The 13,539-nt window shown below is 30.6% G+C and overlaps 2 protein-coding genes across 4 annotated transcripts in view; both read right to left on the bottom strand.

Annotated features, from left to right (window-relative positions):
* LOC148230024 (uncharacterized) overlaps window positions 1-13,539 on the bottom strand; it is a 99,747-nt gene that overhangs the window by 34,135 nt on the left and 52,073 nt on the right. The window lies entirely within an intron of this gene.
* LOC148230031 (uncharacterized) lies at window positions 9,368-10,826 on the bottom strand. Of its 3 annotated transcripts, none has more exons than XM_088196933.1 (2): window positions 10,560-10,826; window positions 9,368-10,399 (listed from the first exon to the last, which is right to left on the bottom strand). In XM_088196933.1, the coding sequence occupies exon 2, from the start codon at window positions 10,360-10,362 to the stop codon at window positions 9,469-9,471; it is 894 nt and encodes a 297-aa protein (XP_088053059.1). In that variant the 5' UTR covers window positions 10,363-10,399; window positions 10,560-10,826; the 3' UTR covers window positions 9,368-9,468. The 3 variants fall into 3 exon arrangements, with proteins under 3 accessions (XP_088053059.1, XP_088053061.1, XP_088053060.1); XM_088196935.1 differs by having other exon boundaries at window positions 10,470-10,819; XM_088196934.1 differs by having other exon boundaries at window positions 10,480-10,812.

Below are 13,539 nucleotides of genomic sequence, written 5' to 3'. Positions count from 1 at the left end.
ACTTAACACGCGAGATAGCGAAAGGGGAAGTATCTCACCGCTCGCGCTCGAAAGAGCAGCTCCGACTTCGGTCCCTTTGCCGACAATGTTCGGAAGCGCTCGAAGCTGGCCAAGTCGACTGAATTACCCCCACTTTACCTCCCGTTCTCGGTAACCTCGGACAACTTCCGAAAGACTTTAGAGCGGGCAGAACCGAACTCGGCCGAAGTAACCCACTATATTCTCCGTCCTTGGCCAACCTTGGCCAACTTCCAGAGAGTGTAGTGCAAGCATGACACTAAACAGACAAACAAATTGTTTGTCCACAAATGCGCGAATCGCAATATAAATTCCAGCATCTTTTAGGCTTTATTTTATATATGCTAATAGAATCTGCAGTTCTCTTGATATAGGACGTTCGAATCAGTTAAAACTTCTGTGTGATAGCACATTTTTATCCATTTTATAATCACCTTTTCTATACAAGACAACATGTAATTGGTCTCATTTCCTTAAGCTTTTTACATTTTTTTATTTTAGATTTAAGTATAATAGTAGCAATCTTCAAATTATAATGTATTTCTTCTTCGGAGATCTAATTCATCAGTACTGATTATTTTTTTTAATTTACAAATTATGTTGTACATTTCTTCTAAAGATACTGATTAAAATTCACTAATGTTTCATTATTGTATTGTACTAAATTATTAAACTGAGGTATTGCATTCACAATCTCTTCTATACTCTCAATGTAATATGTATTTATTTTTTCTGTTGAGGGTCTTTATATATATATTTCCATTTATCTCCATATTTATTACGTCGTTTCTCTGAGTATTAGTTTTATTTGGGTCATTTTTTATTTCATCTATATTCTTAATACTCTATCTGACAAATATTTGTTTAAGAAATCTTATTTTCAAGTAAAATTTTTTAATTCCCTTTTTTTTATTAAAATAAAAGCAAACTAAAATCGTGTATATATTATAGAATCCACTTGTTTTATGTTAACCAATAGTATCATTTAAAATTGATTATCATTCACGATCTTGAAATTATCACAATCTTCTCTCACAATTTGTAATCCGACGCCCAGGGCGATCGTTCAGCCGACCCATCTCGCAACAAGGGCAGGGCCGGATCGTGCGTCGTCCATTTCCCCAAAAAAAATGACAAATTGCCTAGCCCTTGAGCGTCTTTAGAATTTCCCAACTCCGATATATTTATTGAATCGAATGAAATCAATGGAGAGGCTGATGCAGCTTCACATACATATACATATATATGTGTTAAAAGAAAAACTTTCTATGTGGAACAAAAGGCTAAGAGTAAATGATAAGCGCACGCGATGGCCGGTGGCCCACTAATCTGTCGGTTCGGGTATTTTAAAAAGTGACCGAAACGAGATCCGAACAAGAAGAGCGCCCCGGGCCCCCGAGCAAGGCCGCAAAACCACTCGCACCAACTTTCTCTCCGAAGGCCTAAATTCGGGGGCCCCGAGTCGCCCTTAAGCGGCCACAAGAAAGCGATCCATATAACCTTTTGACGAGGCGGAAGAATTCAAGGTCATTGGCGGCGATGATCAGATGTGCGTGATCTTGATCATGAAGCTTCGTGCATGATCAATAGTGTACGTTGAAAACGACGCTATAAAATTAGCAGCTTATATTTTTAAATAATCGATCAATACTTGCGTTGATTCTAGTAGATACACTAAAGTAAAACTTAATATATATCGATCTTAGAATTTTACATAGTTAACTATTCAATACTTTTGGAAAATCTACAACTAATTAGTTAGACTTAGCTATTACTTAAACTGATAACAATCAAATTATCAGAACGTCAATAAGTTGTAGAGATTTGACAAAACAGTAATTGTCTTCAAACTGTATCCCTTGGATAAAATAATTACGTTTGGCTAATGTTGTAAATCTACAAAAATAGACGATAAAGATCTCCAAATTATTGCGAGTTTATACTGGTAAAGAAAAGCGAGAGTTAGACCCCTTTACCAGTCAGATGGAGGCAACATATTGATTACAACATAATTCGGAAATACATATGTAAGGACATTAAACTGCGGTGTTGTATTTGACAAGGCAACACGCGTGTTATGGTGGAAATCAAATTCGATATATCGTTTTCGTTGTTACAAGTGATAAATATCCCAGACACCAGAATTTTCCAGTTAAACTCTAATTGCAGTAAGTTTTTTGTTTGCGTCTTCCCAAGATCAGTGAGTTCATCTTTGATTTGGTTAGGATCTTCGACACATAAAGAGAAGGACAGCGAAAGGATTTCTATCCCAGTAAGATATAAATATCTTTGTGATGCGTTCTGCAATGTTACCAACTATCTCTTTAAATCTTCCGAAGGACAATTTATATTTATAAAAAACTTTTATTCACTCAATTCTTGATAAACCTTCACATCTCAATTCTGTAACTTATAAATAATTCAAACAATCCTAATCCGATATTTATTTTTGAATATATCATGAAACTCATTACGTCTATTGCTCATTTTACTGTTCGATCACGATTTTGATTTCCATCACGTTTTCTCGCTTTCCGTAAACTCTCATTATCAATTTCACTTCCCTTCATTGTTTTTTTTTATAATATACCCATCGGTTCACCTCTTCGACCTTCGATGCATACATGTCTTATACAGACAAAAAAATAAAAGAAAAGTTAGACATCATCATTATCGCTATTATTCTATTGTATAATTTTACCATTTCTTTTTTCTACTGCGGATATAAGATAGTTTATAAATATTGTTATTTAATCGTACGTTCACATCCAATGCCACTCGGACTCTATCATTTGTATATATGGATTTATCAATTTGTCAGTTTTTTTTAAGAAAATGTCTGTTCCCCTCGAATGGATGGATTTTTATTCATGCTAAATTAAATTTTGATTTCGAAATTTGATTTCACTACACGTGTGTACACAAATGATAAATCGATTTCAAATGTTCCTTACATATATAGGTAGTATTTATGTAATTATCTAAGTAAAGCTCCGTAAAAAGGGAAGCATTGTTTCATTGTAATAAAAATAATATATCCATATACAAAACTATTATTACTTTATTATTATTTTAAATAAAATTATATGAAATATAATACAATTTATTAAAATTTAATAAAAAATAAAATATTTTTAAATAGCTAAACGAAAATAAATGCATTATGGCCAACGAAACGTCAGAGTTCAAATGTCAGTGTTGTCACTTTGCAAAAATATGCAAATCGCTCTTCAAAATAATAAATTATCTTCCGCATAGTATAATTAAGAGCATTTCGCCTTTAAATAAATAAAATAATAAATAATAAACGACATTTTCTCATAAATAAAATAGAAATTTTAACTCGAAATTTATTAACGTCGTAATAAATTTCGCTTTTTGTTTTATTAAAACAGCGCTATTTACTATTTTCGTGCGCTAATGAGAAATGGAATTTAGCTTTCAGGACACTAAGGAGAGAGTGAGTCGTTGTTTTTCGTCGTTTATTTGTACACCTGCGTCCTTGCCAATGACCCAAAAATTATGGCCGTAACAGCAAAAAAAGCTACCAACGTACGTACGATTTTTTTTGTACTTTAATGTGTACTCGGGCGCTTCGCGATCGTTGGAGAAAGCTGATGATTTTTAAATGAATATATCATAATCTAAATAATAATAAAAAAATCGTGGGCATATTAAAAATTTGCATACCCATTCAAGTGTTCCTCCCCCTTTTTGTGTAACATTTTTTGCACTAAATAAAATTATAAACCCATTTATTTAAACAAGTAATTAATTTACTATATAAAAAATTGAAGATTAAATATAAAAAAAATATTAGAGATCTACAACACTCTAACAATAAATGTATGAAAGCAATACTAATCGGTACGTCATTTTAGTGTCACAAATTGACTCTATCTTTTCTTCATTATTTAAAGATTTATTCGAACATTTTTTAAACAAAGAGTTTACAAATTGTCAAATTCAAACAGAGTAAATTTCCATATTACATAAATTATCGTGGCTAATGAACTGGTAGAAGTTAAAGTTAGCAGTATCGTTAGAGCACCAGACATTTTAAAGAAAATTACTATACTCTAAAACTAATAATATATCTGAATAGAAAAAGAAGATATTTTAAATGAGTAATACATAAAAGTAGTGTTCCATAAAAATTGTTTATGAGCACCTTAGGTTAGAACAGTGAACACCTTATAAATAACCATCTGCAACAAATCCTTTTCGGAAAATTTTCCTTTAATAAATGCACAAACAATTCGTTCTATGGAACTAAGTATTTATTTATGTAAATGCACATATCTCTTAAAATAACTTCCTGTTAAATTGCACCCATATAAAAATGCTTCTAGTGTTCCCAAACACTATTTTGCGAGAATTTCTCAAGATTATTTATTATTATTTCATATATAAATACAAGTTTATAAATAATATCAATGTTGCAGGCGTGTTGTATAAACAAGAATATGAATATTACAAGTGTGTTGTAAAATCTGTGTGTTAAAAATGCATAAGATTACATTAGCAAATTTTATGGTACAGACTGCAACGTTAAGGTAACGGTTTTCAGGTTCGGGCGAATTCCTTTACTGTTGACAATTTTTATTGTTTGCGTCTTCTTGCCAAAATACAGAATATTAAATAAAATTTCATTAAAATATTATTTGTTCAAATAAAAATATATTTTCACACTCTATAACAAACTTCAGTAAATATTTCTCAATGCATAAAAAAATCAATATAGAAAAATCATTCCTCTCTAAATTCACAAGTTTTCTACGCATCACAACAACGGCATAAAATATTTGCCCGTGGCCACCATTTTGCTGTATTAGCACAATTATAATCTGCACACAGATGATCTACTACGTCTACTCCACCTTTTGTATGATTGGAGCTTAAAGTTATATCTTCGTAATCTGGGCCTCGGTGTTTATTATTGGTTCCCCCCCCCCTAACAAATCTAAATAATAATATTTAGCAACCCACAGTAGCCAAAAAGGAAAACTTTAAATATTAAATAAATTTAATGAAAATTATAAAAAAAATATATGTACTAAAACAACTACTATAATAAAATATACAAAAATATACACACAAAATGGAAATTACATATGTTAAAAAAGCGACCATTTAACGGAAAATATTTACAAAAAAAAACACGCACACACAAATTTACACAAAAAATATTAAAAAAAAACGTATATCATAGTGGGTGCATATTTATTTACTTATTATGGCTAGAACTAGGTGGCACTCTGGTAATACTGACGGTGGTGGAGGACTATTCATTCTTTGGCTAACCGCGACGGGAATTTGATGACCTGCGGTGCTTCGTCCGCCGATTGCTCACATCGTTTCAAAATGCAATTCAATTGCAAGCTTTCAATAAAAATAAGTTTGCAGCGGCTCAATCTGTGTCTCATTTACACCCGTCACCATCCGTTCTTCAAAATACAAAAATACACAAGCTACATAAATATTTTGATAAAATTAAAAAAAATATATGGATATTGCTACGCTTACAATTTATTATTTAATAAGATAGAAATAGTTTACCAAACGTAGGCAATTAAAAATTTAGTTGTTAAACAACAATTATACAACTCGCTTTCTGTTGTAAAAAAAAACACTTTTCATTGCACATTACAATAAGACCAAGAAATGAATCGTTTATGTTGTGCAAAAGAAGCGCAAAAATACTTCATAAATGTACTTTTTTGCTAACATTTGTCAAAATTTTTATATGTTATAAATGGTATAGAACTTTTGGTTTATTTTCGTCTAACTTTTGTGCAAGCTCTTTGCGTGGTCTCCAGTAAGTTAGTCGTTATTAACTAAAATAAATACACCGACTTCTTCACCTTGAATGTTCTATCCTAACGATTTTTGTAAGAACCATTATCGCACCGTACCCACACTAAAAGCAGTTTCTACTGTTTTATCACCCGTTTTGAACTAATACAAATAATGATATTATTTTCTTCTTTTCTGTATTTAAGTCACTTTTCCAGCAACCTAATTAATATACACTACTGAGCTGTTACGACAAACTAATACATATCAATGTCCAATGATGTACTATATGTATAGTATGTGTATTTAAGGTCAATATGAAAAAATAATGTCAAATTTGTTATCCAAGGCACTTGTTAATCCATAAATCATTACCATAATCAAACCGTCTATCATAAATTTCCCTAATATGTATCTCTCTATCTCTCTCTCTCTGATCAAACGTTATTCTAATAAGCATAATGTTTTTGATGAATTTGATATATTTTCGGAACGGCCATCGCCCGCCAGAGACCGGTACTGATATGATAATTGTCCGTCAATTCTGTTCAGGCGTGGGCCACATTCACTCGCTCCAAAGAGATGATGATTACATTCTTATGGTGAAAGTTCAAGTTTTAAAAAAAAACACACATACATACATACGTACACTTGCCGACGGTTTAAGAGCAAGCAGATGGTGACGCAGTCCACAGAGAGGACATATCCTGGTGAAACACACCAAGACTAAAGAGCGTTGATTTTTTTGCGAACAGTTCAATTACTCTATGGTTAGTCGGATGTGTGCTGTGGATGTTTCGTCATAGGTGTGCCGGTTGGCGGCGGATCTTTCTTTTTTATGAGATCACGTTAGATGCAGTGGATTGGTGTCAATGTAATGTATGGATGGATTGGGTAGATCAAAAGCAGAGGCGGCCCTTTGCGCTTCAGCATCATAAACCACGGGCAAAATCTGAATTACCTTCCCTCCCTCTTAAATGCATTTTATTTTATTGTAGTAATATATCCACATATAAATAAATTATAAAAAATATTTCTATTATAGCTAATATAACAAGATATAAACCACTATACGATCATAATCAAATAATAACCCATTGGTCATCGTGTTTCGTATATATTATAATATTATAATTAAAATTAAAATAAAACGTTAGTGGTTAAAATTTTGAGAAAACCTAAAAATCGCTTATAATATAAATATTATTAAAGAAGACTAAGACACACAATATTAGTTACAAATTTAAATATATGGTAACCTTTAAAATGTATGCATTATATGCTTATATTCAATTTTATGATAATTTTTATTGTAATCTCTAATATTTTTTTCTAGTGTGAACATATTTTTTAATCATTAGTATATGTTGCATATTACTGTATTTTTAAAGATTCTTATGAAAAGGTTTATTGTAAATTATCTTATTTGTTTATTTTTGATGATTCAGTCTCCATATGTCAAAATATGTATGATTATTTGTTTGTATATTTTGAAAATATGTTTTTTTCTATTATATGTATATCGGTCCAAGGGTCGCTGTAGCGGCATGCCCGTCAGAGTTCTAAAAGTTTATATTGTGCTCCGTTGTATTATATAATTAGGTAGTAAAGATACGGGCGTACCACGGGATTTAACGCTCGATTTCCGTTTTATACTACTACTATGCTTACCTTGAAGAGGCATTTTGATTTAAAAAGTTGCGTAGTTCACTTCTTTTAATATTTTTTTTTAATTTTAATACGGTTGTGGTCAGAATTTATATTACAAGGGTCAGAATTTATATTAAAAAGTCAAAATACATCGGCTAGCATATAAACGGCCAGAATGGTCAGAATTCATATTAATTGCTCGGAATTTATGTTCAATGGTAAGAATTTAAATAAGACTGGTAAGAATTCTTTTGACAGATGGTCAAAATAATTTTTTTCAGTCAGTGTTTATTACAATTCATTGGTTTGTATTTATTGAGAACAGCCAGTATGTATATAGCCGCTGCTCTGTCGTTATTCCCGTTTCATTCATCGCTCTGAATACCTTCGTGTCCTACATACAATTAAATAGATTCGTTGAGAATAATTCATGGGGTGTTCAATGTTCTTACCAACGCTCGTACCTAACCTGTCCAACAGTTTTGGTGCGAGCGAGATATTTTTAAAATATCTCTAAAATAAATAATTTATTGCCCATTTATATTTATTAATGTTTTAATTAATTGCCCTAAGAAAATACTGACCCTTTATAATTATGGACTGGCTTTATATTTATAATATGACTGATTATTTCATTTAAACGTTACTAATTATTTGCTCTTTAAAAAACTGATCATTTAATTTTATACTTTTTTTATTATGGCCGAATACATAATGTATATTTTCTTCTAGAATTACACAAAATTTGAAAAGGGGTGATTATATTTACCTCAAGGCCCTAGAGTGCCACTCAGCTTCTCAATTTAGAAGATACTTTATATCGGAGGATAAGTGAAAATGTTTATAGCATGCGCCCAAAGAGGAACTACATAATATACTATGACAATAAAATTCGTCATTACGGAATTTTCTTAGACATTTTCAATTGTTTTTCTTTTATTAAAATGAATTATAAATAAATATCTAAAAATTTAATTTAAAAAAGAGATTTTAATGCTTATTTTATGTTAAGAAAGTGATGACGAATAGACAATAGTGGCATCTGTTGACAAATAAAAATACAACTTACAAAATATAATAAGTTTATTAGTAAAAATAAATTATACAAGCGGTAAATTTAATATTTTTTTATTAAAATAAATTCATTAATTTCAACATTACATAATATAGTTATATAGACTAAAAAGTTTTTGCAATTACAAAAATAGTTTTTTATAACAATTTATGTGTTCGAAATATAAAAGAGTATCATTAATTATTTTCATAAGTAAAAGTTCCATAATACCCGAATTCAAAATATACTTTAATTTACAATATTTTACTTAAAATGCAAAACATTTTCTGTTAAATATCGTTATAAATTTATATTTTTCTACTGATTTACAGTATTTGTAAATTTAACATTAAGTTTTAAAAATCATTATAATTAATACATAGTTTATAATAACATATTACATATTTATTGATGCATTTACTATATATAGTAAATGTACAAAAATACATTTTACTTAATTTTAATAAATTCCTTTCCATTTAAAAAAAAAATAGATAAATATTTTTAGTTACAATGATATGGAATTCATTATTTTTACATTAACAGACAATTGTATTCGATTTATTTTGGTCCCTAATGTAAAATGATTAAGAAAATTATATTACATACTGGCTCTTCAAATACATTATTATAATAAGTTAAAATATCATAGTAAATCTTACATAAAACATGCAATCATTTTAATTTTGATTCAAAACATTGTAAATAATCACATTATATAAATATTATTGTTATCACAACATTAAAGGCATTCAACGGACAAATTTATATTAATAAAAATATTGTCAGTCGCAGTTCTGAATGTAAATATGTATATATATATATATATATAAAAAAAATACATTCCTAATATATTATTAATTATATTTGGCGTTAAAAATAGTACATAAGATTTCCTCCACCGTTTAAAATTAATATAATACCATTGAAACTATTTAATAGCTTATAGTTTAACTGCAGTTACTCGAACCTGAAGTACCGGGACTGCCTTTGTATTTATCATACCATGGATTACAATGCTTGCACTCTCTCATCTTATCTTCAAAGTATATAATTTTTTTCTTCATATAATCGATGGTTTCGTCTTTTTGTCGCAATTGATTCTTTAAAGATACGACAGTGTCTTCTAAAGCACCGAATAAGGCTAACGATTCAGGTTCCGAATCGCAAACTGGAGGCGGTTCGTCCAAGCAGAAAAAGTCCCGCACCGTGGGATCCGTAGATATGTTCCTTACGACTACATTAATGAAGAGCTGCAAGCCTCTGACTCGCTCGTCCAAGAACGCAGGCTCAAAATTGTCTTTAAACAGTCTTTTACCGGGCAGCGGTAAGCTCAATTGTGGATATATATCTTTGAGCTTTGAATACAATCTCACAAAATCGGTGTATCGTCTGAAGACCATCCAGGATAAGCCCGTGCGCGGATCATCTATTCTCAATTTGAAAATGGTGAATCTAGCTCGCTCTTCCATCACTTCGTAACCGATGATCGGTATTTGAAAAGACGTGGGACGCGTCAATGATCTGTATTCGCCGATCGTTTCTGAAGATGTTCTTCTAGAACTAATTTTTGTACTAGTCGTATTTGAAGCTATGGAATTAGTCCGAGCGTTGGAATAAGTCGTATCCATCTTCGTGTTAGAGCTCTCGCCGTATGTACTTGGGTGGTTTTTGTTTACGTCTACAATTTGAGGTTCTACTGTGACAGTAGACTGTTCCGTAATGATGTTATTCACTTCCTGTTGCTCACTCAATGACAATCGAGATAAGTTTTGTATGATATTTCTGTTTGAATCTTCATTAAGTGCGTTCATAATAGACATACTGTTCTGTTTATCGTCCATGCTTAATAAATTCGCGTTATTATCATCTCACGTTAACCTAAAACATACACAAGTAAACATGAGTCATTACAAAATACGATATTTCAAAGTATGTGTTTATAACTGACTGTACTGTACGTTAGTAATATGAGTTTATCAGTATTTTAACTAAGTTTCTTATGACATATGCGAGCAATGATTGTAAAATATTCCCTCACATGCGATATCATGTTGTAAAGTGACAGTAATTGATACGTCGTTATCTCAACTATGACACATTGCGAAAATACTCGCACTTTAATTCATTTTTTTTCCGCTTCAGTAAGAAGAATTGGCGTTCTAATGTCAGAAATAACCTATATTCGGCGTCAAACGACGCATAAATAATGACGCACGCTAATTATGTATTTACGGGAAGGGAGCAAAACAACGAACAGCTGCCTGACAAGCACGTGACACGTGTTCGAGAGCGCGCGTCAAAAATTACGTTCGTGTACACTGTAAATTAGTTTTTAATAATGTTATTAAATAAATTTTAATTGAAAAAATTATACATTCAAAAATCACTTTATTTGTTAAGCTTTTATAAGAATCTCCTCTTGTTTTAAAATTTATAATTGCTTAATATCATATACATATATGTTTTCAACATTTTACATTTTACATGTCAAAGCCATATATTTTTTTGTATTTCGTAATTAATTAAACAATAAGAATAAATATATCATTTTTAGGTGGTCTCCGTGGCTTCCAATATAGTTACGAAACACATATTTGGTTCAAAGGGAAGGGAAATAATCTAATAAAAAATAATAATAATAATGACAATTATTTATTGTTTTGATTTTTTATCGCACTCGTAAGGTTCTCATAGCCTTTTAAACTATAATTATAAATTACGCAAAAAATAAGCAAATTAGAAACTGTTTTATCATTAAACATAATAGAAATACACTAATTTGCAAATTCAATTACAACCCACATCATGCGCACTATGAATGGCTGATAATTATATACACAATATCGGTAATCAATTAAAATATTCATATGGTGGCTATATTTCATTATCGTTATTTTATTGCTATAAATTCTGCGAAAGAATATTTTTTAGTTATTTACATCCAAAGAGAAAATTTATATTAATTTTAGATACCTTTTAAACAGAATAGGCAGTATAGCAAATGTAATTGTCTTCTTTGCGCATATCATTTCAATTATTATTAGTACTAATTGCCAGAATGCGAGAATTTCATAATAATTTTCCAAAATTGTTTTTAATAATAACATATATTATTTTTTTATAAGGTTGCTGAAAAACTAATTGAAATATATATGTTTGACAATAAAAAAATTAAAGTTGTTTTTTCATATACCGAGTGATCCAATTCCAGTTTCTTATGTTGGCAGCACTGTAAATCAGACAGCTGTCAATAATCACGCGTGTTCAACGTGTCAAATGTTAGTTTACAACAACATATTTACAAAATGGATTACTTAATCACCGCTCAACATGTGATTATAATCAATTTCATCGTCCTACTGAGCAAACAATTCGCAACGTAGTGAAAAAAATTACAAAGACTGAAAGCGTCGGAGATGATGTACGGCCTATACATTGTCGTGTCGCCCGTACGCGTAGCTGAGAGTATTAATGCTGTAAGTAAAAGTGTGGCTGAAGTGTGACGTTTAAAGCTTTTAGGCTATTCTTATGGCTTTCTTTGGTGCACTTTGCATCTGGACTTGAACCTGCAACCGTATACAATTCAGATAACATAATATTTGAAGCCCAGAGACCATGGATAGCAAAGAATTTACGCAGTGTATGTCTAACGACCAACAGGAAGTTGATGCTGATTTTTCAAAGAAAATTGTCTTCTCTGAAGAGGCATATTTCCCTTTCTCTGGTTTGTTTAATAGCAAAATTGCCCCATATATAGTGAGGGAAATTTTCATGTGATTTACAAGAGAGCATTACATGCTCAAAAATTGACTGTATGGTGCGCATTGTGACCAGGCGGCATCATTGGGTTTTACTTTTTTTAATACGATGAAGGTTGGACTGTAAGTCAATGGTACGCACTATAGGTGCATGATTACTAATTATTTTTGCGTTCTCAAATATTGTTTGTAGTATCGCATGCAAGAACTGAAGTGTTAGATGACTCCCTAATACGCACAGCTGTCGAAAATTATTCTCATTCAGGTACTCGCAGATGGTGAACGCATTGTGGTCTAGACATTATATATACTTTAATCTGGTTATTGTTGTTACTATTTTTATTAAGTTTGCTTATACATATTATTTTTATGCAAGATATTATTCTCTGTATATGTATTGAACTTGTTAAGTGCTATAAGTAATTAAATAATTAGCTAATTAACCTATATACGGGGCAAATTTCAAAATTCAGTATAATTGCAAAAGTAAATTCAAAATATAATATATTTATTTAATTTGTTTTATTAAATATATGAAAATCACTTCTATACATATTAATATTAGTGATAAATAACTGGTGCCCTTATACCGGTGCTTAGGTAAAATAAAATCGCATTATTAATAGGGTTTGCGCCATTTATAAACCCTTCATTTGGACATAGTATTCTCATCACATGCTTTCTCGACATTTGCACCGCATTTCATTTCGTTTTTTAACGTAAAATTCAATTATTTTTTTTTGTTTCGAACCAGAAATTATCAGGTTAACCCTTAATTTTTTTTAAGTAGTCGAATCTAGATATTTATTTTTACCAGTGAAAATGTTATTTATTTGGCAGGTTCCACTAAAAGTAAATGATTTTAACTAGTAGTACTTAATAGGAGAAAATAAACGGAAGAAGAATTTCAAGCAGACGTCGCTTCTCGCATATTTCTGCATAGTTTGTCTGCACTTGGATATTACAGTATGTTTTTAAATAATGATAGCTATTTTTATCGATATGACTATGGTTTTCTGATATAATTGTATTGGTAAAAGTGTAATTCAAGCAAATTTTGGCGCCAAAACAATTATCACTACTCAAAAGTCAAAAATTCACTGCAAAAGCAATAAAATCATATCTTTGCAGTCAACGTAATAATTTCTCATTTCTGAGAGGGGAAAATTGTTTTTTTGCGCTCTCTTATTGGTCAAAATTCGATTTAGATATACTTTTTTTGATTTTTCCTTATTTTAAATCGTAATATTGTTATGAAAA

This window comes from Plectrocnemia conspersa, unplaced genomic scaffold (genome assembly GCF_051122295.1).
Source record: "Plectrocnemia conspersa isolate PC_06_02 unplaced genomic scaffold, ASM5112229v1 ptg000011l, whole genome shotgun sequence".
Taxonomy (NCBI): Eukaryota; Metazoa; Arthropoda; class Insecta; order Trichoptera; family Polycentropodidae; genus Plectrocnemia; species Plectrocnemia conspersa.
Note: the sequence above shows the minus strand (reverse complement) of the source record. Positions and strands in the feature narration are given on the sequence as shown.

Bases quoted from the DNA above. Each gene is read 5' to 3' on its own strand.
- LOC148230031 (XM_088196933.1), bottom strand. From the start codon at position 10,362: ATGGACGATAAACAGAACAGTATGTCTATTATGAACGCACTTAATGAA.